A 26,906-nucleotide genomic window follows, 5' to 3' on the forward strand; every position below is an offset into this window, starting at 1 on the left:
CTGTAGGCATTATTCTAGCTTAGCATCCCTGTAGATAAGTGCCATCCTGTATCCCTTCCACCTGACCCATGTGCAGCCTGGATACCCAGAATGCCAGTGGGAAAGTCCTGAGAGAGCATCCTAAGAGAGGAATTTTAGACTGTCTTGATTCCTGTGTGAGAAATCCTTCCACAGGGCAAGTATTCAGTGTCCTTTCACTGTGCTTTGTTCCAGCTCATTGCTGAAGAAGCTAGGCTGAAGGTGCTTTAAATATGCATCATGAAAATGTATATTTGGAAAAAAAAAAGAATATGTGGACAATTTTGCTGAAATAGGTGAACACTTATTAAGAGTGCTTAGGAGAGCGGGGTTGCTTCATGTCCTGAAAAAAGCAGTCATAAATTCAGGTGCTGTAGAATTATTGTTCCCTTCAAATGCTCTAAACTTCTGTATTGGTGTCTTGAACATGAAAATGTTATTTATTGTTACCTTTATTAAATTATATTAAAGCATAGTTCTACGCCTTGTCTATAAATATCCTTCAAGTGTAATAAAATGGACTAGTAAGGGCCTCATCAATTAATTACTGTACAAAACGTTTTTTGGTAAATTATTCTGTAATCATTTAATAGTGAACCTTGAAATAACTGGTCAGATTTTGGGGTTTTATAGTAAACGGTGTTCCACATATTCACTATTCAAAAATGATACAATAAATTCTCTAAATACCTTTCTTGTATATAGTCAAGACAAATGATTCATTATGCATCCTTAAGATTAATTCAGTCACACTTTTTGTTTATACTGGACCATTTTGCCTTCAGGAACTTCATGTTTTTATGCACAAAACAGCAATGGAAATACATCAGCAAGATCAAATTGTTTCATTTTTCAGAGGGTAGGCCTTGTTTATTTGTGCTAGCAGCTTTTCTCAGTGTTGTGCAGTTTCCAGATGGTGGGAAATTTTGAGCTATTTTTTAGTTCTGATTTCTGCTAAGCAGTGGTCTTTTCTTATTAACTGCTTCCAGAACTGTGGCTAATTTTTAGTGTAGGCTTTCTTTAGTCCAAAATAGGGTCATGTGACACAGCAGCTGTAAATAGTATTAGGTGTTTACAGATGTTTTAAAACTTAATTTCTACTTGAATGCTTTTAGTAGTTTTTCTATACAACACAGGTGCACAATTGAAAAGGTAAAATTTGAAAAGTGAAAATAAAGTTAAAAGTTAAAGTTAAATACAATAGGAATGGAAAATATATTTTTGCTCTAAACTTTTGATCTGCAGTTGAGACTGGCAAATATCTGCTAGGATTGCAATAGTAAAAAAAATCATCTTCCCTTTTTTTATTACCTGTGACCATATATCGAATAGAAAGTGCAGGAGGATGGAGTCTTTCCCAAATGTTTTACTGCCTTATGAAAAGAAGGCTTACAATCAAATGATTTCTGATTTCTCTCTTCTCATATACTTAGCATTGTTAAGATTGTATGATGTCCAACTGAAATGACATCATTCTGATTCTTGAAACAGTTTGTTGTGCATTATTTATGTAAATATATGCAAATAGTCTGTGTGGGACTAAGTGTGCATCCATACATTACTCCTGCTTAGAAATAGTTGTATTTACTGGTATGTCTGTAAAGACAATCTCATTTCATACAATAGCTGTATTAAATGTGTTGGTTAACTCATTTGAACCCACAGGTTTGTATATGGCTTATCTTCCTTGCTGGATTACCAAGGAGATATGGTTCAGAGTTCACTATGTTTTCTGATTTCCCATTTAATATTTGAAATGGAAATTACTTCTTCTGGCAGGAATATAAAATCGGAGGTAATAAAAAAAGCTTGAGGCTGAAAGGGTGGAACTAGCAGGCTTTTATTTGAGTTCTGCCATATATTCTCTCAGTGACCTTATGCAAATCATTTAACCTCTATGCATATTGCTTTTCCATATGTAAAACATGTACCACTGGATATCAGTAGGTTGTTATAGGGCCTAATGTGATAATTAGATCCAGATCTTGCAGAGCTTTGAGTAACCTCAACTGACTCTGACTTCAATTAGAATTGAGGGCACCAAGATCCACTAAAGCATTCAGATCTCATACAGTCAATACCCAATTATCCAGGTTAAGGAAGGACTGAAATTACTTCAATGTAACAAAAGCACAAATCCAAAACATGGATCAACTGCATTTTAAAAGTATATGGTGGTAATACAGAGCAAGATAGAAAGCCAGATGATGCTGGTGGTACTGGGACCAAAATTGTGGTCAAGCACCAAGAGGAGCTGCTGCACTCAGGCTCTGGGGACCATGTGAACACAGCTGGGAGGCTCTGGGTGCCAGCCAGCTAACAGAGAGCTGGAGTGATTCTGAGATAGGCTGAACAATCACCTGACACAGATGGACAATCAAGAATTGCCTGGCTTTGAAAAGCGTTTCCATGTCATCTTCACAAGAAACCTTTGATCAGAGAATTTTATTTGAATTTTAATATACTTACCAATTCTGTGATTTAGAAATGTATGACCTATTTTGAGTAACAGCATTTGAATGCTGCGATAGTTTTATTCTAAACTTTGTGATTAGAATAATGATTTAAAATTTTCTTTCCAGATTAGATTAGTGTATTGTGAGCAGAACTTTCCCTTCCCCCTGCACTCTTTCTTTGGCATGTAATGTGGCTTGAAGTTTGCTGCTTAACACTAAATTTGTCTTTGTAATTTGGCCAGTGCATAGTAGTGATGTTTTGTGTTCCCTATTAAAATCTAAGGTTTTGTGACTCATCTAGGATAGCTTTGTTTCCAAGAGTTGAGGGGGAAAAGGGGGGTGGGGGGAAGTAAGGAAGGAGAATGCAGACAGTACCTTTCCCAGTAGGGATGCTGGTGCAGGCTACAGGCTTGCACAAGCTTTGCCTTTCTAAAGGAGACAATCAGTCATTCTTTCTCCCCCAGCAGATTGCAAAGTATTACAATGGTGCAAAACTCTGACAATGGAGATCAAAAGGAAGAACCAGGAACAAAGAAAACATAAAGAGCTTTGTTTGCAGGGAGAATAAAATACTTTAATATGATAAATTCCTGTTCTTCTAAACTCTAAACACATGGCCCCAAGGAAATGGTTCAGTCGCCTGGAATTAATGTTGTGTGTTCTGTTGGGGGGCAGCGATGGTTTGTAAGTGGCACACACACATACTCTGAATTGAACCTTCAGTGAAATGCTCTGTGCAACACTTGCCTCTCAAAGAAAATGCTTTAAAATATTTGGAATATAAATTTAAGAAGAAATCCCTCTCCATTGAACTTCGGGTGGTAAAGCTATTACGCTGCTTCACAGTATCTCTAACAATTAAAGTTATTAGTGCATTTTGCTCAGAGGCATAATGAAATTCAAGTCATATGTTATTCCTGAGTTCATTCTAATTGATTTAAATGAGGGTCAGAATGAGTGCTAGACAAAATATTAATGCCATCACTTTCTGTCTTAAGAGCATTGTGTGCTGGTTTTTAATTTCTTTTATTAAAAAGCTTTTGTATTTTCCCAAACAATTTTAGTAATAAAGTATATATCTTTTTAATTTTGGCCAGATTTGTTCACCACAATTCAGTAATGCAACTACCTGAAACATTCATGCTATGCAGTGGTATATGTATGTATATATGAGGACTTATTTTCTTGTCTTTGCTGTTGCTTTTTTAATAGTCTTTGTCTTTTAGCTGGATCATCTGTCGTGTTCCTTCAAATATCGTCTTTGATTTCTTTTATTTCTTTTATTTTTTAATTTTTGAGTCGCTGTACGGATGGTCAGTCTATTGGGGCGCTGCTGAGATTTTGTCATTCAAAGATACATTGATGTTCTTAAATGTATGGTTTGAAATGATCAAACATCTAACTGAGTCAATAAGCACTTTGTTTACTCTTGCACGTGACTTCATATCTTGAAAGCATGCAATTTTGTCTTTTAATGTAAGTCTTGTAAATGTCTTGTTTCCACATTTTATTGTTGCATTCACTTTTTATTCTGCTTTGTTTATGCACCTCTCAATCTGGATTAAGCAGGTCTGTGAATCTTCTCAATGCATGCAAACTGAAAAAGCCTGCTCTAAGGTGAGGGATCCTTAATAGCTTTGTAGTGTTGAAGTTCAGTTGTTTTTCCTTTCCATTTCAACACATAGAAAGTGGGTGTTTTAGTAAAAGCATTAACATGATAGAATTGTAATAATTATTGTCATTTTTAACATTTTCAGAAGTAAGTGTCTAAAACTTACTCATCATTGATAAATGCATCACACAACTTAGATAATAATGTCAGTGATGGTATCTGCATTATTTCATACTAACATAATTTTTTAATGGGAGTATTAGACTACATTGCTGTTTTAAGTTAAAAATTGTGCAACTAAATGCTATCCTTTTACATAATTTCAAATGCTCTCCTTTCATATCACTAATGGGGAATTCAAATTCTGGAATCCAGTTATACTCTTACAAACCTGTAAGTTAAATGACTATTTTCTGTCATTTTAAATTCCTCCTCAGATGACAGTGGATCTACTAGAGCCATGGATATAATCACTGGTGTTTAACAGTCTAGCTAATAAAATGTGTATAATGCCAAAAATCAGTTGATATAATGGAGTTATAATCCTTGTTTCCAACCACAATATTTCTCACTGCGCTTTTGTTGTTGTTGAAAGCTTAAAATAAAATTTGTCAGAAGATAGCATTACTAATTAGTTTAAGTAGCGATGGACATAAATCATAAGGGTTTAAATAATTTTACACCTGTGGTTAGAGTAGTTGTTATAGTGATATGAGACTGCATTATTCAGAAAGAAGATAGAATTAAACTTTTAAATTTTAGTCCCAGCCTTTCATTTCTTATCCTGTATTTAATCTTCTGAATGTTGACAGCTATAAAAACAAAACCCCAAGCAATATTAAAATTAGTTTCAAATTGTTTCTGTAACTTAATTTTTTTTCTAAGATTAGTATACTTTGATAATGTCCTTAATTTAATTTGGTGTAGGCTGATGTTGACGCCTCTTATCCTTAATGAAGAAAATATGTGTCAACATGAGCCTACACTGAAATTTTCTTAACTGGGAAAGAATGCCAAAATAAAGAATTGATCCCGACAATTCACACAGGATGTTTCTGTTATTAATGTATATAATAGTGGAAGGCGCATGCTAATAAAACTATTTAATGTGGAATAAACATTTTCAGTATCAAGGTTTTATTTTTAAACTGGAATAGTATTAACTTGGATGATGTTATGAGATGCAGGGAGAATAGTTAAATTAACAGTATATTCTTTGATTTACTGGAGAAGGTTTTTTTCATGCATTTGACATTGAGATGACTCGGATAATGTTAGTCTAGCATAGGAAGTACACTTCTGAAATTAAGACAGAACTAAATTCTTGTTGCTGCCTCTTCTCTTCCCCATGAATGTATTTTGTTCTGTCTTTGTGTCATTTTGCATTCTGCTTGCTCTCTTACATTGCTTTTTCCACAGAAACACTATTTTTAAAATTTCAGCTTAATCATTTGAAGCTTGTTTTTTATTACAAGAATGCAGCACTGAACATCTGTCCTAGCATCGCATGTACCTGAAGGTTTTTTTGTCAAGCTGCCTGGGATGCACCTTAACATGCATCACCTCTGCAGATCTGTCCCTGGATGGGCGCTGCCTTCTTTCCAGAAGGGCAACTGCTTTACAGAAAGACTCTGGTTCAGGTGTTCCCATCGTTTCTGTAACTGAGTCTCAGCTGAGGTGTTGAAACATTCCCCTCCTTGCTGGTAAAAAGACATAGGGGAAAAGAAATAAGTTTGGGTGTTTTTTTTAAAGCAGATGGTGCACAGTTGCTAAGCTAAGCATTTTTTGACCAGACAGAAAAGTCTATCTCGGTTCCTCTAGTTATGGAGAGGCAACTTGCACCACACGTAAGGTGGGACAGAGCCAGAGGAGCTGGCTGAGATGATGGAATAGGGATAGCTATTAAGGACTGATGAGCAGGTTTGGAGTAGCCCTCAAGAATGCATGAGAGGAGTATTCTGGTAAGCAGAGCGTCTCTGGGGGTGTATGGAGGCCAAGGGGGAGGTGGCTGGGGATGATAAGAGGCGTGACTAGGATGAGACTAACCTTAAAGGAGAAAATACTGAAGTTTTCACAGTGGGATGGAGCTTGTGGTTGGGATTTGGGCAGAAAGATGTGAGCTTGAAAGCAGTCACTGGTGTCTCTGGTTTCTGGGGTGAGAGAGCTGCTGAAGGTGGTTATTTAGTACGGAGATTTTATGGCTTAAAGGGGATATTTGCTCTGTGCTTTTTGTGGGACTGAAATGGGGGAAAATGAGACCCTGACACTGAGTCCTGTGGTTCAGCTGCTACCAGGGGGGTGATTCCTGCCTCAGTCTGGGTACTGCTGCCTGAGCCTCTCTGCTGCAAAGGGACTGCAGCAACGTGTAAAGCATTACCTGCTTTGCGGCCTCACCCTTAGCTGCTCCCTCTCGCTAGGAAGCACTGCTTTAGGGAGAAGTGCTTTGGTCTCCTATAAAGCGTAAGTTCTGACTGAGCTTCTCTTAATTTACTAAGTAACACTGCTTATGTTTTGGCTCAGGTTTTTCCATCAGAGAGTGCTGGATGTCTAAGGGGTGCCATAAAGCCACACAGGAGCTCCTTTGATAGGTGTCTTGGCAGGAAGGATGGTTGAAGAGTGAGAGGGTAGGGTGAGCTTTAAGCCTTTGAGAAACCTCCTGTCTGGACATGTGGGGAATCTAATCTATTCATACATACAACTAGGAAGCATAGGAAGCATACATTTTTGTCAGTAATAAAAAAAAATGCACGTTAGCTTACCCTTAATTGCAGTTTGGAGTATGTTAAGACTAGCTTTGAACCACAGAGTAATTGATATTGGATGAGGACCCAAAGTTAGCTTGCTTGTGTTCAAATTTTGACAATAATTTTGGCATTCTCTGTAGTCTGGCTGGAAATGTCAGGCAATATGCTTTCTCTTTAAATCTTTCACTTCTTTGTAAGAGAATCCAAAAGTTTAGAAGTATGGTGTGGTAGTCAGACATTTGAAACATGACCTGGAAAAATGATTGCAACTACTCTATGAAATTGATTTAGCCCATCTACTATTTTATGATCAAGGAAAAAGCAGTATGTTTGTCTCTGTAGCACCAGGTACTTAGCAAAACTCTTACATAGGCTCTTTAACAAATCAAGATTTTTTAAAAATCATAGTTATTGCTTTAGGATCAGTGTTCTACTTGATACATTTCTCAAAAATATTTATTGTAGCATATATACCTTTACCAGTGCCACTGTGAAACTTGCTCCTTGTTTTATTAGCACCATTAAGAGAACCAGTTCAGCTGAGCGTGTGTCCCCAGGAGGTCGGAGGGAAAGCTATGGAGATTCCAAAGGGAGTCGCAACCGCACTGGTTCCACCAGCAGTTCATCTAGTGGTAAAAAGAACAGTGAAAGGTAATGTTATCTAAGTATCTATCCCCTTTCTCTACCTCCTGCTCTAATAATGAAATTAGTTTCTTTAGTAAACTTAGTTTTTCTTGTTTAAAATATTGGAAGATTTCTTTTTTCACAAAGATCCATTTTTTTTTGACCAAAGTATCTATTAAAACATTTGAAATAAAACAGGTTTTCATATTTAGATTAAATTTATTTGCCTTATTTCCAAACTATAAACAGTTTGAGAACTTAGAGTTTCCTGAGAAAGTTCATAATTATTAAACATGCCTTTTCTAATACCTCAGTGGTTTCCCTTGGTCTTCATATTCCTGACAAGTACTTCTTTAAGTTTCTGATTGTGGTGCATTGACCCCAGTTGGCATCTAAGTACCACACAGCCATTCACTTCCTGTCCTTCAGTGAGGTGAGGAGAAGAAAATAGGAAGAGCAAAAGTGAGAAAACTCATAAATCAAGATAAAGGTAGTTTAAGAAGTGAAGGAAAGAGGAAGAAAAACTGAAACAATTATTGAGAAGTATTCAGTCACCACATCCCACATGTAGACTGATGTCCAGCCAGTCTCTGAACTATGAATGCCTTGATCTGAGAGCCAGATTAAAGATAAATGGAGAGGTTTACTTGCAAGTGCTGTTCAGTGAAGCAGAATGAAGTGGTGTCTATCTCTGTGTATCTCTGATCATGCTTCTCTGTGCTGCTGATAGCACAGAGAAAAGAGATATCTTGTTCAAGGATTTCAGACTTAGGATAGCCTTGAACAAATAGCTGTTTTGTTGAGGTTCATCAGTATTGTTAGTATAGGTCAAGCAGTTCTCTCCTGTATTTCCTAGTCAAAATTTAGTTTTGGCCATTTCACTTGACCTGTTCTATTGCAGTTTCCTTTGTGAAAAACAGTGTTGATGGTACTGTTTTGTTGTGTCACAGATGATGCGGCCAGAAAAATATATTGTTAATGAAGCTCAATTAATAACTTAATTTACCTGCTCTGTTTGGGCATCAATGCCATTACACAAGTCATTGTCAATGGTGTGGCACAAAATGTTCCTTCCTTTTTATCATGTCAGCATATTTGCTTGAGTAAGGAATGACTGAGCTGGTTGTGTACTGTATTATTTTACAGCCCAAATATGGGTGATTACATTATTAATAGCTTGATTTCTGGTTTATGTTTTCAACTATGAAGCAAGACAGCAAGTGTGCAAACTGTGGAACTTAGAATTTAAGTTATGGGTTGGGATAAAAGGGCAGATTAGTAAGGGTGGCACTTTTGTGGCTGTTGGCTACAAGCTGCCTGAACAGGAAGGAACTGCGTGGGGTCTTTTACAGGTAGCTTGAAGAAGCCTCAAAGTCATAGGCCCTGGTTCTTGTGGGACACTTTAACTTCCTGGACATCTGCTGAAGAAGCAACACAGCAAAACACAAACAGTCCAGATGGTTCCTGGAAAGCACTGTTGACAACTTCCTGTCATAGGTGGTGGAAGATCCCACAAGGAATAGCGTGCTGCTTGACCCTGTGATAGCAAGCAGGGAAGGCCTTGTTGGAGACGTGAAGGTTGGGGCAGCTTTGGCTGTCATTACTATGAGGTGGAGCTCAGTACCAGGAGGGGATGAAGCAGGGCAGCAAGTAAGATATTAACCATGGTCTTCAAAGGAGTTCACTTTAGCTTGCTCAGGGATCTTAGAAGAATCCCATGGGAACAGGACCTGCAGGGAAAAGGGATACAAGAGAGTTGGTTTATATTCAAGGATCACTTCTTCCAGGCTCAAGAACAATGAATCCAGATGAACAAGAAATCAGGAAAAGTGGGCAAGGGACCGGCATGCATGGATAAAGGAGAAGGTGTTCTAGTGGACAAGCTGTCCATGGGTCAGCAGTGTGCCCTTGTGGCCAGGAAGGCCAGTGGAATCTTAGAGTGCATTAGGAAGAGCATTGCCAGCAGGTTGAGGGAGGTGATCCTATATAAAATCATAGAATTGCCAGGGTTGGAAGAAACCTTTTAGGTCTTCAAGTCCAACTATTCAGTTCTGTCCTTCTACTCAGCCCTGGTGAGGCACATCAGGAGTGCTGTGTTCAGTTCTGGGCTCCTCAGTGCAAGAGGGACATGGAGCTCCTGGAGTGAGTCCAGCTACAAAGTTGATCAAGGAACAGGAGCATGTCTCTTACAAGGAAAGGCTGAAGTAGCTGGGCCTGTTCAGCCTCAAGAAGAGGCAGCTCAGAGGGGACCTCATCAATGTCTACAAGCATCTGAATGTGGGGTGTCAAGAAGATGGAGCCAGGTTCTTCTTGGTGGTGCCAGCAATAACTGGAGGCAATGGGCAGAAACTGATGCACAGGAATAGGAGGAATACTTTTTTACCATGTGGGTGACCAAGCACTGGAACTCTCTCTAGAGAGATTGTGGAGTCTCCCTCAGTGGAAATAACTGAGAACTGTCTGGACACAATTCTGTGCTGTGTGCTCTGGTATAAACTTGCGTGAGCAGAGAGGTTGAGCCGGATGAACGACCGTGGTCCCTTCCAACCTGTCCTGTTCTGTGACTCAGTGAAAGGCTTAGTAAATTAAGGGAATAATGAAAAAAATTTAAATACTATCAGAGAAAATGTTATAAAATTGTAACCAAGGAAGATGTAATATTTACACTAATTAGCGTCTTGTTTGCATTCTGCATCTGTGCATGTGAATGAAGTTTTGATACGCCAACAGAATTCCACAGGACTGGGCTGCTGGTACTTATGGAAATTTGACTCTATCCTAGTATCTGAATTTCCTTCCCTTAAAATTTTTGTACTATAATTATAAGCAACAAATAACTAATAGATGTGGGTTTCATTTTGTTTCTAAGATTTTTGTACTTCAAGATTTCTGAAAGACAAATATAACTGAAAAAAATTTACTGTAGCAATACATAATATCTATAAAGAAATATTACTTTTGAGAGGAAAAGCAATCTATTATTAGTTTACTTAGGAACAAAGCGTCTTTCTGGATATGCAGATTTGAACAAAATCTTTTCTCAGACACTTGTAACACAGAGAATGTGTATCTGCACACATCTGAATCTGCAAGCCAAGCATCAACAATCTTAGGTACAAGTGAGCCTGAAAGATTTGAAAGGCAAAACCAGGCAAAACCAAGCAAAACCCACAATGACCAGTGGAGGGACAGCTGAAAAAAAAACAGCTCACTCTTAATTTAAGCTGCAAATTCTGTGAAGTGTTGCAATGATGCGTAACTTCATGCAGCTACTTTGCCTTGGTGAAGTCATTAGCATGGAGCTGCTGTTTTCTGTATTGACCTCTTGAAATGGTTGATTTTTTTTCTAAGGATTTGCTTTTCATTTTGCATCTATGTATGACTTCCTAATCTATCACACACATGAAATCGTATCAACTGACATTATGTGGTGACCTCATTGATTAAAATAACCTTATCTTCTATAAGCAAAACAAACGTCTTATGGATACATTTTGTTAAAAAAACACATTTTAATACTTAGATGGGTAGGCTTGTTTCTGGAATATGAACAGAATCATTTCACCTAGCAATGGTGAATCTCATTGCTTTTCCAATTTGCTGTAGTAATTTACTGTAGTTTTTGAAAAGGTTTTAACAAACAAGATCCTGCAGTGCCCTTGCTCTGTGTATTTTATCTGATATAAAAAATCATATTAAATCAATTGCCCAAACGATTAATTCAGTGTGTGTTGTGCAGTGGAAGATCTACATGTCAAAATCTAAGTACAATGCAGTGCTTTGCAAAGTCTGTTTTATGGATATATCTCCGATCCTGCTACCTGTTTAAGGTGACAATTGTCTGAAATTAGTTATATGTCAAAGCTACTAAACACATAAAGTGAGACTATTAGTTAGGTTATTCACTTAAGGAAAGCTATGACTTTTAGGAGCTATATAGATGTATTGTATGCTTGAAAATTGATTCCAAAACAGCTGAGAAATAAAAAACATTGCAACAAAATAATGGTTATCAGCAAAATGTTTTGGTTTTGCTCCAAAGTTGACCACAGTACTTGAGATGCATTTCTAATTTTTACATACTATTTCAACAGAAACTCAATGGGTATGTAGTTTTTTAGTTGTTAGGCCACAAGAGGTTGAGCAGCAGCACTGATCAGAAATCACTCACTTAGGACTTGGGGAAGAGGTCCAGCACACAAGGCAGGCAATGCTTAAGTAAAGTGCAAGTATTCCAAGGAACTGATCAAGAGCATGTATTAGATTGCCTCAACTGGTGCTCATGATGCTGGTACCACAGCGGTAACAATCATTGTATGGTTAGAGACTTTTGCCCTCATTTCTGTCCCTCACAGCCTGTTCAGCACCACAGCTTTCACCTCCTTGAAGAATGAGTGTCCTTATCCTGTGGAAGAGGCTGACTAAAAACTTGCCTCATGCTTCCTCTCAAAACTGAGCCACCATGCAAAATACAAAGCAAGAGTTACGGGAAGGAAAATGATGATTCTGTACTCTGGGAACTAAGACTGGTCCCGAAAGCTGACTGTATGTGTGAAAGAGTGAGGAAGAGTGTGTTGACCTAACCATCCCCCCACAGTCAGTTTGTGTCCTTGACCCCTTTGCATCCCTTCCAGCCCGAGATATTCTGTGACTGTGTTTTTCAAAGCATATAAGGTTGTAGGCTGTTATGCAAAGCCAGAATGCTATAGAAAGCTCTTTCAAGGAGCTTTAAGCATAAGGAGATGATCATAATCTCCCATGCTACTATGAAGAGCCCTTACTCCTGTAGCTATCAGCCAGGAGTAAGCCTTCCTGAGGATTAGTTAAGTAGGATGTGACTCAAGTTCAGGAAAAAGGGTAGCCAGAGCTCTGAGCTGTGTGTGGTTAAGGTTTGTATAATTAGAAAATACAGCTGATTTGCTTTATTATTGTTGTGAATCAAGACTTTCATATTTGCTTGATTAGCTTGAATAGGTTGGCATGGTCTGTTCGGAGCTAGGGACTATTTTGTCTCTAATATGGCAGCATATCTGACTAGTGCTCCATCCCATAAAGTGGTTTTTGTTTTCTAAAAATATCTTCATTCAAAAGAGAAAATGTTCATCTTGATGTTAACAATGGCAGCACATCATGCTATTTATATAAATGGCATTGGCTGTGTATGCCAGTTTGAACAATATATTTTGATGCATGATTAACACAAAGGCTGATATTATGGAACGTTGCTACATCGGATGTAGAATCAGAATTTGGTTTGGTTTGGGCTTTTACTTTAAGTAAAGTATTATTCTCAATATAAGTGTCAAACCAAAGCAAAGTGAAAAGTGCAATAGATTTATTTGCTACATCTTTCATTTAAGGAGAGAGAAATTTTTATGCTTAGAAAAAAACTTGTGTGTGGAAATCCAACACAGTCTTGTTTCTTTTTTCGATTTTTCTCCTTATCTGCCCACTGCAGTCTAGGAGAGAGTGTTGAGATAGCATCAAGCTCTAGGAATACTTCACGCTTCAGCATTTCTCCGTCAGAATGATAGGGGCTTCAACCCTTTTGGGATCACCCTAAGAAACTTACAGCAGTTATCTGATGCTTCAAAAGTTTTATTGCATTAAAAAAGAGGGAACTGGGAAGAAAAAAACTTGCCTAATATAGCTTTGTGTCCCTTCCATTCTTCATCAGAAACAACACTCTCAAACTTGATTGACACCCTTTGCCTTGAGGGGCAAAGGACAAAAAACCCCCGAATGACTAGCATTTCTTAACAAAGATTCCTTCCTTTTGGCCAAGGTACTACTGTCCAGGAGCTTCTCAACGTGCTGTATATATTTTCCCCTCAAGTTTCCCCAAATATTTTATCAAGACAAAAAAGAAAAACCCATTTCCAGATGTCTTGCAGGCAGATGTGCAGTAAAAAAAAAGACATTTTAATCATGTTTATATGCTTTCTGTGTTTTACCAATTATTGTCATTCACCAAGGAACAACTGGGCAGTTCTATGTTTTATGTGAAGTCTTTGGAAAAAGCAGGATTTAAACTTTGGTTTGCTCCTTATATCCAGGCTGGAAACAAAAACTGATACAGTTCCTATGTTCTCCTGTAACTGGACTAACTTCACAGAAGAAGAGAATTCGGTAGTTACTGGAGGAAAATCTGTAATTTTGAGAATGAAATGAATATTGAATGTAAAAGTGCTATCAAGAATGTTTAACTGTGCTTGCCTGGGGGTTTACTTTGTAAATAATTTAATTGAAAAAGTATTTTTATTCATACATAAACTCAACAAAAATTTATATTATTATATTTTTAGTTTTATGTAATATTGATACATATACAGGTGCAGACTGTATGTGCAAGCTTTTAAAATAGTAATTTCTTCATTATTTTCACAGCAAACCCAAGGAACCAATGTTCAGTGCAGGTAGGAACTTTTAAAATTTTTAAGCAGATAGTAACTGTGATAACGTATTTGGGTTCCCCCACTAGCCCCCTTTCTTCTATGGATGCCTAGAAATTGGTACTGGGGGTCTAAACATCATACTTAAAGGCTGATGGTGATATATTTTTAAAAAGTTGATCAGTTCACTCTAGATTTTATTGATTCTATAGATTTACTTTACAACTGGGATTCTTTGTAAGAAGACAAGGACAAAAAAATGCCATGTCTTCTTACTTTGCATGTGTCTTCTCTTTCAAAGCGTTACCAAGATTTTGGTAATTAAAGCAATACCAAGTTCCAGCTATGATGCTGTCATGCTAATCATAAAATGGTGCCTTCTAAAGATTGCCACAAAGCCTTGTAATGTAATTTGTCAAATTCCAAAGGAAAGGGTGGTTTGTTACTACAATTTTGGTAATCTATCTTTAATTTGGAAAGCAGTTCAATTTTTTCCAACTTAGGTACTATCCCTGCTGAAAGATTTTGTAAGTGAAATAGTAGGTGTAAGTGAAAGCAATGTTTGTCCTTGTCATTAGACAGTTAAAAATTTTGAAGTCTCAATAAAAATATGAAGCTGACTAGTGTATGTAGCAGTTATTTTGGTTCTGAAAAGTCAACGACAACTAAAATAAAGATTTATTTTGACAAAATAGGGAAGGGGGGAAACCCTGTTGATTTATCAGGTATATTCTTTTTATGCATAATTCTGTGACAGTAATCATACATTAAGCTGAAAAAGTTGGAGATCTTTTGTTTACGGCATGGATTGATCAGCATCCAACAAAGCTCTTAAGCCATATTTCAAGGTTTAATGTAACTGATTTTGAAGTCAATAATACATGAAAATAAACAAGTACTTAAGTCTCTTGTGACAATATAATCATGGTTCATGTACCTTCCATGAAAACTGATGGTTTAGAAAAAGAAAACTCCTGATTTGCACAGAATATGCTTTCCTTGCCTAATTTTTCTGTTTCCCTTATACCATGTAAGCAAAGGTATTTGTAATATTTTTTTCTTCTGCCATTTTTCCTGTAGATAAAGGTCAGTAATTAAACAGGTGTGACACTACATTGATGTCATTCTCACATAGACAAAATTCCTACTTAAATGAATGTTTTTTTCTAAGAAGGTTATACTTGGTATTTTACTTAAGTATATGTTTATATAATGGAGTTTAAGCCAGTGTTTTAATGGTAGAACCAAATGGAGGCCCCTAACTGAGGAAAGAGGTTTAGAAGGTAATTACCCAGTGTATAGCTCAGTGTTTTGTCAAGCTCCAGGTTAACCTGCAGCAGACTAAGACTGGACAGCCTGTAGAGCAGGTATTTAGAGAGTTATTGTATTCAAACACATCTTTATCTAGCCCTTCTGTCTCTGTCTCTGTAATCACAAGGGAAGCGTCGTGTGACACACTGCAAAGGTAGGCTTCACTTCCAAAACCTCATAGCTCTCGAAGCAAAATGGCTCTGGTGGGATAAAAGCTCAATATATACACAGCTGTTTTCTAACTTGTGCACATTTTGCAATATTAAAACTTCTCTAGTTCTTTTGGGTGAAACAAAAATGTTGTGCCATTTTTTATATGATCTACTGAATTATAACCCGCAGCACCTTAATAGTAATAATGGGTTATAATTTACATTCCTGTGGATTTATTCCTAAGAATTTGAAATAGAAAAAATATGTTGAGAGAGCTATATGGCAACATGTGGATGTTCACTGTGTTTGAAATGGCATTCTGCACTTTTGCTCCAATTCGTATAGAATTTGCCCCCTTGTTGGCTGTTTTGCTGTTAGCCTAACATGATCATAGAAGCCTTTCTTTTTTCTTGCTTTTTCTTACTGAGTAGATTGTAATAAGTAAACAGACCTAGGCCTACAACTAATTTCTCATTGCTTTTTGCTTAGTGTCATAAAGCAAAGTTACATTTGGTAAACATACTATGTTGGTGTCTAAAGCTTTAGTTAAGTTGTGTAAATATGCACATTTTTGATGCATGTTTATATCTGTGATCTAATCACAGATTTATCTGCTTTTTAGAAATAGCTGTATCTTAACAGTTTTTTACACTAATCAGCGTCTTTCCGCTTTGCAATAAATGTGAATTTTACAAAGCAAAAAATGTTTGTTCTCAAGGCAAAGTCTATTAGAGAGTCTCTACCTCCGTGTATTCTTTGTACAAATTTATGCCTGCAATCGGTGGTGGTCTCCTTTGCAGATCCCACTGGCATTGATGTGTCTTCTTATTTCAGTTCATTAGCTGTTAATTTATGCAACAACAGTATCAAATTTACAAAGCCGCAGATGTAAAAGATACATTTGTCTAGAAGTTCCACTGTTGGTCTGTCTTTGTAGTTTGATGATTGTCTGTCTTTATATCTATATCTTTACATTTAGAACTCTACTGTCTTATAAACTTACTTAAGAAAAGTATGAAAAAAGGATGTAGATTGATTGTGTAGATAACGTATGTGGGTTAGGAACAACAACAAATAGAGGTGGAATATTACCACAAGTTGGAAATAAATATACAATATGATTTTTATGCCTGACCTAATCAACCTAAGTTCCTCTTTATAGTTAGGAGAGAGACATACACACATTCTGAAGGCATAATTTATTTGCTGTAATATCCTTGGTCTAGTTTACTGGTTTAGTATGTACTTCCCTACTCTGGTGTGACTAGGTCAAATGCTCCTACTGTAAATGCAAGTTTTATGAGTCCTGTAAGCCTCAGGTGAGAAAAGCAGCTCGGTGAATTAAACTTTGGTTCATTCACAGACTTTGATAAGTACAGCCAGTAGCTGACATTGCTGAAAATCTGTTGACTTCCAGTGCACCAGCATCAGCAGTGTTGGCACGTGTTTGAAGCTCATTAAATAGACGCTGCATGCGCATACAGTAGTGCTGTAATGCTTTGCTATTTAATGCTCTACCCTCTATTTTATTTTCCAATACAGATATATTGGAGTAGACTTTTAAAAACAATTCCAATATTCTATAGTTTTAATAGGCATCTTGAAGTTCCAACCTTCTGTCACCATTATTTCATCATTATTATCTCTTCTTTTTAACATTAAGTTTTCTGTTGCTTTAATTTTATGTATGCATTCTGTAAATGAAGCTAGAGAGACCTAGCTGTAACTTTACTGTGACAAATCAGGTAGATCTCTTTCCCATATGACTTAGTCTAAAGGCAAAATACACATCTAGTTAGGTAATACAGCATAGCTATGACTTTTATTTGTTCAATCGATAATTCTTACTAAATTAGTCAGGATTTGTAGCATATGCATATTTCCAATTAAAATGAAGCCTTAGCCTTCATATTTTAAAAATAATGGTATGTTTGTAATGATACTTAAAAATTCATAGCATAATTTAACAGTCCTAAATGGTATCATTTTTTTTCATTTACATGATTTTTGTTACTTTTGCCCTTCCATTTCCTCTGTGCCCACGATTATTCTGTCTAGTAACTCTACAGATGTCACTGACTCCAAAACTGCTTGATTCGCATGCGAACAAGGCTGAACCCCTTGAACTGCCGATGGAGCAGCAAGAGCCAGCACGTTCTGAATCTGGACAAACTTCATCAGAAGTTCACAGGACACCCACTTTGGCCTTGCCACTTCCCAAAAGTCCTAGTCAGACCTTCATGGCATATCCCAGATCTCCTAGTTTTATAAGCCCCATGAAGTCCCCAAGTCAGTACTTCCAGATCTGTTACTAATCTCTGCTTCTCTGCCCCAAAAATATTTCTTACCAGTTCAAGACATTACGTTTAGTATTTTCTTCTAGAGATGTTTACTTCTGTCAGCCAATTGAGTTTTTGTAGCTTCTCTCCTGTATGTCATTTTCCTTTCTTTTAATGTGCTGTCAATGTTGTCATTCCTTTTTCAATGTTTAGTAACTCTTAAAGCACGTATCTTTTCTGCATGTACATCAGCATGATTCCTCTTACTCACTGTTTGTGTTCCTTATTTCGAATGTATCTCTAACACTGTATCAAGTGTAAAGCATATCTTTACACTGGGATGCAAAGATTGCGACTGAGTGTTGGAAAATAATTTAGATGCTGATGCTCAACTGTAAACATTGATTAAAAAATAAAATTAATTTTAAGTGGCATTTCTGCGTTAATTGTAATCTTTGATGTATTCCCCTCGATTTTTAATATTTAAAATCCATAATATGTAACATTTAAAAGAAAAAGTTTCAATTTCAGACCTTTCTGTTTTTTAGTTCTTCATGACATTTAGTTCTGATTCTGCTAGTCAGAATATTTAGAGGAAGAAGGGACTTCATATGCTTTTTAAAAATTCTGCTTAGTGATTACAATTTAGGGAAAAAAAATTCTAAATTTCTAAGTTTGAGATTGCATGTCATTCTGTATTTGTAATGCACCAAACTGTTATGTGGGAAGGGATGGAGGAGCATTGGAATTCTCCCCAGTGGCTTTTTTGTGTAACATTAAACGTTTCTGACCTTTTGTAGAGGAAGGATACGTAAAAATGTTTCTTCGTGGACGTCCTGTTACCATGTACATGCCCAAAGAGCAAGTGGAATCTTACAATTTGGAAGCAAAAGTAGAACTACCAGCCAAGAGGCTTAAACTGGAATGGGTGTATCCTTTCTGTGCTGGAGGACTACTGGAAATCAATCATTCCATAATGATTTGGGTTAAATAACTTTTCGAGCTGAAGTATAGCAGTATTAAGGTCATAGGGTTAATTTAATTGGTGAAGTGACATTCCATTGAAAAAAAGGTTAATTTCTTAAGGCTGCTGTTCTTCACCTTGTGAAGTGCAGGGTGGCAGCTTAAGGAAGATTTTGCTTAAATGTTGCCTGAAGGTTAAGTCTGAAGTGTGCTAATTAGACAAAGATTAAACTAGGCATATAATAGGAATGTAGTGAGCTGGGATTATTAATTATAATATGCATAAGACAAGCTCAGTTTTTTTTCTAGTTCTTAGCAGTAATTTATCATTTTTAACTGTTTTATAAAATGTACATCATTGTCCTTAAGAGGATGGTACATTCCACTTGAATAAGCCCTGAACTGGGTAGTGTGGTGCAACTGATACATGCTTAGCCATAAAATTTATAAAATACAATGTATATAAAATAATATTTGGATTTATGTCTTAAGGGGGCTTAAACACCATAAATACAGAGCAACCAGGTTTTTCCACTGACTTCTGTGAGTGGACATAACTATAGAAATCTAACTTGAAAGAAGTGTTTAATTACATACAAAAGTTTTCCTATTTCACTTTTAAGTATAATGATCTTCTTTATAAAAAAAAGACATTTCACTTTTGTATAATCTTATTATATATAGAGGATGATTCAAGATAAAATATAAACACAACAAGATCAGACTCTATTTGTAATATCCATTATCTTTGGAGAGATGATGTCTTCATAAGGTTTTTCTCTTTTAAGAAAGATCTCTTTTTTGGTTACAGTGAAAATAGGAAATTACTTTGTCTTCATAAAAGAAGACAGACTGCATATAGTCTTTTTCAAAGTTGTATAAATAGAACTGCATGTGGTTTCAGAATGTTCAGAGAGTTTCCAAAAGTCCCTTTGTATTCACAAGAGATTAATGACAGATTTAGTAACCAATCTTATTATTCCTATCACAGATGAGGCTGTAGGTTCTATCCCATTCTGCTGGAACTGCATAGAAAGTGCATGCACAAATAAGTGAAGATGAGTTTAAATGACAAAAAATCCATAAAATTAATAAAACAGGTGAGATTAGAGTGATAAACACTGCTTGCAGCATTCTACCATCTAATTATACAGGTTCTCAACATGTATCACAACAGAATTGAATTATGTCTTTTGCAGTTGTAAGGAGCTCCTCGCTCCGGGGACCTAAGGATGATAAGGAGAAAGTGTTAGAAAGCTCCCTGAAACAACAGAACACTCAACCGTGAAACAAAGCAGAATGTCATTAGCAACATGTAGTTGGAACCCGATGTCAATATTTCAGACTATTATAAGAATTTATAATTAGGGTAGGTCATGATTTCAGTCTCATTAGTTTCTCACTTAAGCTTATTTTAATGACTGAATATTTGCCAGATGGACTATTATTTTTAGTTTGAATATTCATATGTCCTTCCAGGTGTGTGTCTGTATACCCAGCAGAGTCCTCTCTGAGGTCTATGAATAGAAGAGGTGGGAATTAATAAAACAATCTAACTAACCCTTGATGGTTATTCTAAATGATATTGAGGAGGACACAGTTTTTTTTCAAAAAATGCTGTGCTACCTTCTTCTGTTTCTAATTTATTTGCAATTAAATCCAATCAGGATATCCATACTTAATATTTATAGCAATGACTAGGTATATGGAAGGTTTAGAAAGACAGTTTAAAAATAATTTTTAAAAAACAGGGAGATGGTGATGCCCACTTTACAGACTATAACAAGAAGAGAAGCTGTGAGCAGGAGCATAAGATAATTTAAGAAGAAAGACAAATACAGCAGAAAACCAAGCAATATTGCAGGCATTCATTCCAGTTCAGTTGGAGAAGCTGCACTGTTTGATTGGAGGGTAACTGAGCTGGAATAGGAAAAAACATTTTTGTAACAGACAAATGAGTCTACCATTGGGAGTACAGCCAGAAATGGTCTATAATGTAAGAGTGGGGATAGGAAAAAAGATATCGGAGGTGGCGTGGGCAAATGGAAAGGAAAGCAGACTATGATGAGAAACAGAAGGAAGAAAATCTAATGTATGTAGATTTCAGGGCATACCAGAACCATAAAGGGATATTACAGTCATGTTAGCAGCTGTCTGGGTAAGCTGAAAAAGATTCACACCTTTGATATATTATCATATATATTAGGACAAGAAGAAACAAAAATACTGACTGAAGTGTGAGGGGGGCTGGAGCAGAGGTGGAAAATCCAAGTGAGAAATCAGCACTAGGGACATCAGGGTGGGAGCACTGGCCTGCCCAGATCCATTTGAGAGCAACTCACTTGCCAAGCAGGAGGTTTGAAACAAAAACTCCAGGCCAGATGAAAAGAAAAGGTCAAGGTAACACTCCCTGAAGTGCCAGCTCACCAAATGCAAGTCGAAGCCACCAAATCCGAGTGTGGGAAACAGTGAGGAGAAGGAGGGATCAACCCCAGGAGTTTGCATTTGAGAAAAAAGGCTGATAGAAAGAAATTGAGTGTTTGACTACAGCAGTCATGTGAAAGGTTGAATGAGGCATTGTTCCCCACAGGAAGAATAGTAAAGAAAGGAGATTTTCCCTAAAGAATGCAATCTTTCCCATTTAATGGATATTTTTATGCACTGAGATTTGTTCCTTATGCGTGTCTGTGCAATGTTCTTCACTTTTTTTAGAAGTTCAGTTCCTTACACGAACTTCAGCTGTTGGTTCACTATATATTTGAGTATATGTTGTTGAAATAATGGGAAATATTATGTTGGCTTCAATTTGCAATGGTATCTGGCATTAGAGAGAAAAAAATAAATGTAAACAAATAAAGCATTGTCCAGAAATCTAGAGCAGTAACACCAACTGTCACAGACAGATTCAAATTGATAGTAAATTCTTTGTAATTGAAGATATTGATTGTTTCAATGTCATTGCATTTTAATATCTCAAACTTGAAGAAACTTTGGCTGGGATGTTTCAGTTTATGAGACTAAAAGCATTACTTCTGAATTCACACTTTAATAATTGGCTATGCAGCACTAATTCTATTGAATTTCTAAGAAAAAATCAGCAAGGTGTTTCTTCTAAAATAGGTATTTGTATAGGGTAACTATCGACCTTATTACTTCAAGAATGTTAACGTGACTATTTTAGTTTGAGTAGCTTATAATTGACCATACAGAATAGTGCCCAAGTATCTTGTTTAGATCATGTAACTGGGGTTTCATTGTCTGTCTGTATATTTTTCACAGCCAGTTTCTCCATATTTACTGCATTAGAATGCACTTCTGTTTTGCCAAGATTCTGCTAATACGGTTTCTTTCTGTTCCCATTAAAACAAAAAATAAAGCCAAAATTCTTGTAGTCCCTAATGACTCTACAGAAGGATAAAACTACAAAATTTGGCTGAATTAACATTCAGTCTAAATGAGATTATTATTCCAGTCATTTCATTGAATTAATTTTAGATTTGTGTTGATATGACTAACATCAGAATCTGGGCCACTGCCTTTTAAATACTACAAAAATAAATTGGAATGGATGATGTAACCATTTTATGGTTTTTATCCATCTGGCTGGTCATGTCCACATTAATGAAATCAATCAACCTGCACATAGGATAATGCAATCAATCCTTGTGTAATGCAGGGAGATGTGCTGAATGACTTATAACTTTTTCTATCAAGTCTAATTTTTTATTTTAATTAGTCAAGCAGCATAAATAATAAATACACCTGGGACAAAATTAACATTGCCTTTGTCTGATATTTAGCAAATTCTAGAGGATGCTAAAGTAATAGTACATCTGCAAATTCCCATATTCTTTGCTCAGGATTTTCTGTATGATATGTTGGTTTTAAAGTCTGCAAAGTGCTTCAGCCCTCTCCTGTAGAGAGAATCCTTTTTGTTTGTTTGTTTCTCTTCTTCTTCCTTGTTTTTAACATACTTCCTTGGTAGATAACGTTATTGCAGCTTGACCAACGCTCTAGCTATGGATACAGGGGTCGGGACTGTCGCAGCAATCTCTATCTCCTGCCAACAGGCGAGACCGTGTATTTCATTGCCTCTGTAGTTGTGTTATTCAATGTGGAAGAGCAACTTCAGAGACATTACACTGGTCATAATGATGATGTAAAGTGGTAAGTCATCTAATAATAGTTCTTTTTTTCTTCATAAAACAGTATTTGAGATAGATGCATTCATTTTCCTTACTCTTCTTTTTGGATGATTGAACGTGGTCTTTTTCTTTAGAATCTTCTCTTTGCCTTTTTAAATTAGGGTTGAATTATTGCCTTTCACCAGGGCTTGGGTGCCCCGTACAGTTCCTTTATGTTCAACCTAACTAGCAAAATAGTTTTAATTTCACCTGTGGTCTTCCTGGTAGTCTTCAGGCATGCTGACCCCATGGCAGATAGCCTGTAAACTAGACCTGGCTTGTTTGCAGTCATGCACACATGCCTGATTCGGCTTCAAAGTGAGCTAAGTGTGCTGAAGCTCAGAGGATACTAGATACCAGCAAATATCAGAATCATTAAACTTAAATCTAAATAAACATGTGTTTTATCTTGATGGTATCAGTCTGTTTGCACAGCGTAGCTGAGAAAGAGCACCTGGATTATCTGATGGGCCCTAATGTATGAAACTAGTTTATTAACATCCCTTCTTTAGATTAGGCATTATGAAACACCCATTGTCCCTCAAAGCCAAAAATAGGCCTGATAACCAAATCTGCTTGAATTGTGAGCATGTTCCATAAACTGAATTATTTGTAAAATCTGGTTGTTTTACAGGGAGATTTTTACCTTGGACCTGTTCCATCTCATTTCCTTCTTTTAAATTTTCTTTCTCTAGATATTTCAAAGTTATCAGGTTTACTGGAAAGAGGATGCCTTTCTGATTTGTAAAGCTAAATGAATTATTGCCACAGTTCATTTTGTAGGGTACTTGGCCTCTAGAACTGCATGCATAGCAGATGCAGTGAAAAAAGATTTCAGATTATTTTAAAATATGAGAGCATGACAATTGTTTAGTCAGTTCTCTTTTTGTATTCTTAAATATTTTACACATACGTTGTGTGCTTTATATCACTAAAATAAGGCTATTTATTACAAGCTCAAGTAATAGCTTGTTGAAATAGATAGTCAATAGATGTAAGTTTGGCTTCTTCTTTTCTTTTGTAGCCTGGCTGTTCATCCTGATAGGATCACTATAGCAACAGGTCAAGTTGCAGGTACATCCAAGGATGGGAAAGTAAGTGGCTGCTTTACTGATGTATAATTTAATATTTCATAAGAATATGTTATTAAGATGATACATGCTGTATTCTTTTCCCATTGTAATTGGATTTACATTTTTGGACTGAACAGAAGCAAAACTTAATTTAAGAGTTCCTATTGCACACTATCACAGTTACCCAGTTCCATTGTCAAGACTGGTCAGTGGTTTCAGTTCCATGACTTAGACCAAAGTTAAATTTGGAGCTGCTCTCTGAGAGGCATGGAGGGATAATGCTGCAAAGGGAACCGGAGAGGGTGGATGGGTGTGGAGAAACGGAGGACATTAAATTGTACAGGATACAATTTCATTTTTGATCACAGCTACCAAAACTGGCTACAAAGAACAGGTTTAGGTTGTTTGCTGAAAAAAATAAACTTTTACTCCTGTCATCGTCTAGGCAAGAATATTTTTCTCTTTATTGGCACCTATATTGAGATAAGCTTAGCTGTAAACTGGGACTATTTGAACAGAGTGAGATGAACATTGCTCCAAAGAGCTAACAAAAGGGAGAAAGAATGGGAACAAGCAGAGGCAGTAAAAAACATGAGGAAAGTGTTACTCAGCAGAGTATGCAGCTGTTGTCACAGCCAAACTATTGCAAACTGCTTGTCAGATGTCAAAGAAGAACTTTTGATAAAGTCTGGATTAACAATATGCTGACTACTTTGAGTGTCATGATTTAAACACAGTCAGCAATCAAGTACCTCACAGCCACTAATCCACCCCCTCCACCCCTGTGGATGGGGAGGAGGACTGGAAAAAGAATAAACCCTGTGGTTTGAAATAAAACCAGTTGTTACTGTTATTATTATTATTATTACATTTTAATTAAATAATAATAACAACATTAAGACAACAAAAAGAGACAAGTAAGACCCAAGAAAGAAAAGTGATGTAGAATGCAATGTCTCATCACTCACTGTCTGATAGCCAGCTCATTCCCCAGTAGAAATTGGCCTCTCTTGGCCAACTCCCCAGTTTATGTACTGGGCATGATATTCTGTGGTATGGAATATCCCTTTGGCCAGCTCAGGTCAGCTGTCTGGACCATGCTCCCTCCTGGCTTCACATTTAGTGCTCACTGTCAGAGCATGGGAAACTGAAGAGTCCTTGACTTAGGGTAAGCACTGCTCAGCAGCAGCCAAAACATCTGTGTTATCTACATTATTCTCGTCCAAAACACAGCACTGCCCCAGTTACTCAAAATAAAATGAACTCTATCCCAGTCAAAATGAGGAAAGTTAAAAAAAAAGTGAAATCCCAGTTATTCAATATAAGTTTTATATAAAGGTAGCTTAGCTGAGTTATGTAAATTAGTAATTTTTATTATGTATTAGAGCTTTTTTTAAAATTACCATTGTATTTATGAAATTAAACCTAAAAGTTTGAGATCTGTGCTTGAGTGGAATGTGGTGTATAGGTATATAAAAGCCACTTATATAACTGAGATACTGCTGTGGCCTGGGGATTTTTTAATAGACATTTATTTCTGTTAAAAGACAGTTTGATCTCGTGAGCAGGAGACTCCGGCTGCCCCCTGGTGGCCGTGGGAGGCACCGCCAAGGGCAGCGAGAGGGGAGCGACGGACGGAGGGGGGGACCCCGGGGCTTCCACTGGGAGTTCATCCAGGGCCAGGATGTGCATCTGGAGTTTTATTTACAAAAAAGCAATCTCGTTCTGATTACGGTTGTAAAGAGGAGTTTGAACACAAAGTTATTTTCCCGGGCCATTTTTATAATGTTGAAACGAATGATATTTTAGAAATTCCTGAGCTTCTTTTCACGCTTTCATGTTTACCAGCGTTATCTCAGTTTGTAGTTTAAACTCTAGCTGGACCGACCAGTAAATCCCATGTCACAAAGTCATCAACAATTTTCAGTTCACAAACTGAGATCAGTGACATCTGACATGACATTGCTGTACACTCTGGATAGTCAGTCCCAGATACTGGTCCTAGGCACAGTAATCAGCAAACCATTTGTAATGTATCCGTGCTTACATGTGTGACTCTAGAGAAGTTCTGACAATTTTTGCACCTTCAAAAGTGATTTTTTGTTTTTCAGATGCATTCTCATTTTTTCAGATCCTGATGGGTTTTCTCCATCATTGTTTGAGCTGATGTTTTCTGCCTGTTTTACAGCAACTGCCACCACACGTGCGTGTCTGGGATTCTGTAACTCTGAATACACTGCATGTCATCGGAATGGGGTTTTTTGACCGAGCTGTCACTTGCATTGCTTTTTCTAAATCTGTAAGTAAAGTAAATGAATAGTCATATTAAGACTGTTTGCTGGAAAGATCTTTATAATCTTTCAAATTTAGGTGATCAAAACAAACTTCCAAGCTGTATCTTCTCTCAGGTTCCTCTTTAGAGGAGGAAAGCTTGCAGCCCAGTTGTTTCTAACAGTTTAGGTTGCTATTAAAGTTTACAGTATCTCAGCAGTCTCAGAGATTTACCATATACTTAAAATAAACTGCAATTAATTTCTTTGGCAGCTGCAAAAATACTTGTGTACTTGAAATTTCAGCATCCCTACTTTCCTTGAATCATCCTGTTCTGTTTCTCCCTATATAAAAAATTTACTCTCCACACCTTTTTAACCTTCTCACTGTATCTAAAATGATGGATGAAAGACTTTTAAAAATTGGAGGCTCCCATAGGAGAATCAAAATCTTTTGCTGAAAAGCAGCAAAGGCATATGGATAAAGGATTGTAAAAAAGTAAAGTCTTGTTGTTTTGCCTCTTGGCACCATCCTTTGAACTCTAATCTGTCAGAGAGATAAAGAAAAAATATTTACATGCAGCATTTGAGTCCTATATAAAAACTTGAATCTGTGACTTGACACATGCAAGCTGCAAAGAAATTCAGTGTGCAACAGAATCTGTAAGCAGTGTAAGTGGTGGTGTCTGGTTGTCTTGACAGTATTTTTAGATAGGAGAGGACTACCTGGTGTATTCTCTAGGTAAAATTTACTTCAGTGAAAGTTTCTACAAACACTTGGAATCCATTGATAATTATGTTTATAGAAAGTAGAAGAGAGAGGTGGT

At 36.8% G+C, this 26,906-nt stretch overlaps 1 protein-coding gene across 3 annotated transcripts in view; it reads left to right on the forward strand.

Annotated features, from left to right (window-relative positions):
• Positions 1 to 26,906, forward strand: part of EML1 (EMAP like 1) — a 100,833-nt gene that overhangs the window by 55,914 nt on the left and 18,013 nt on the right. For 2 of the 3 annotated variants that reach the window (XM_062495579.1, XM_062495580.1), the window contains exons 4-11: positions 4,041 to 4,091; positions 7,347 to 7,481; positions 13,842 to 13,870; positions 15,285 to 15,311; positions 18,390 to 18,519; positions 22,570 to 22,719; positions 23,761 to 23,830; positions 25,998 to 26,108. In XM_062495579.1, coding sequence (XP_062351563.1) covers positions 4,041 to 4,091; positions 7,347 to 7,481; positions 13,842 to 13,870; positions 15,285 to 15,311; positions 18,390 to 18,519; positions 22,570 to 22,719; positions 23,761 to 23,830; positions 25,998 to 26,108 — 703 coding nt within the window. The remainder of the gene's footprint in view (positions 1 to 4,040; positions 4,092 to 7,346; positions 7,482 to 13,841; positions 13,871 to 15,284; positions 15,312 to 18,389; positions 18,520 to 22,569; positions 22,720 to 23,760; positions 23,831 to 25,997; positions 26,109 to 26,906) is intronic. The other variant, XM_062495581.1, reaches the window with a different exon arrangement.

This window comes from Cinclus cinclus, chromosome 6 (assembly GCF_963662255.1).
Source record: "Cinclus cinclus chromosome 6, bCinCin1.1, whole genome shotgun sequence".
Lineage (NCBI taxonomy): Eukaryota > Metazoa > Chordata > Aves > Passeriformes > Cinclidae > Cinclus > Cinclus cinclus.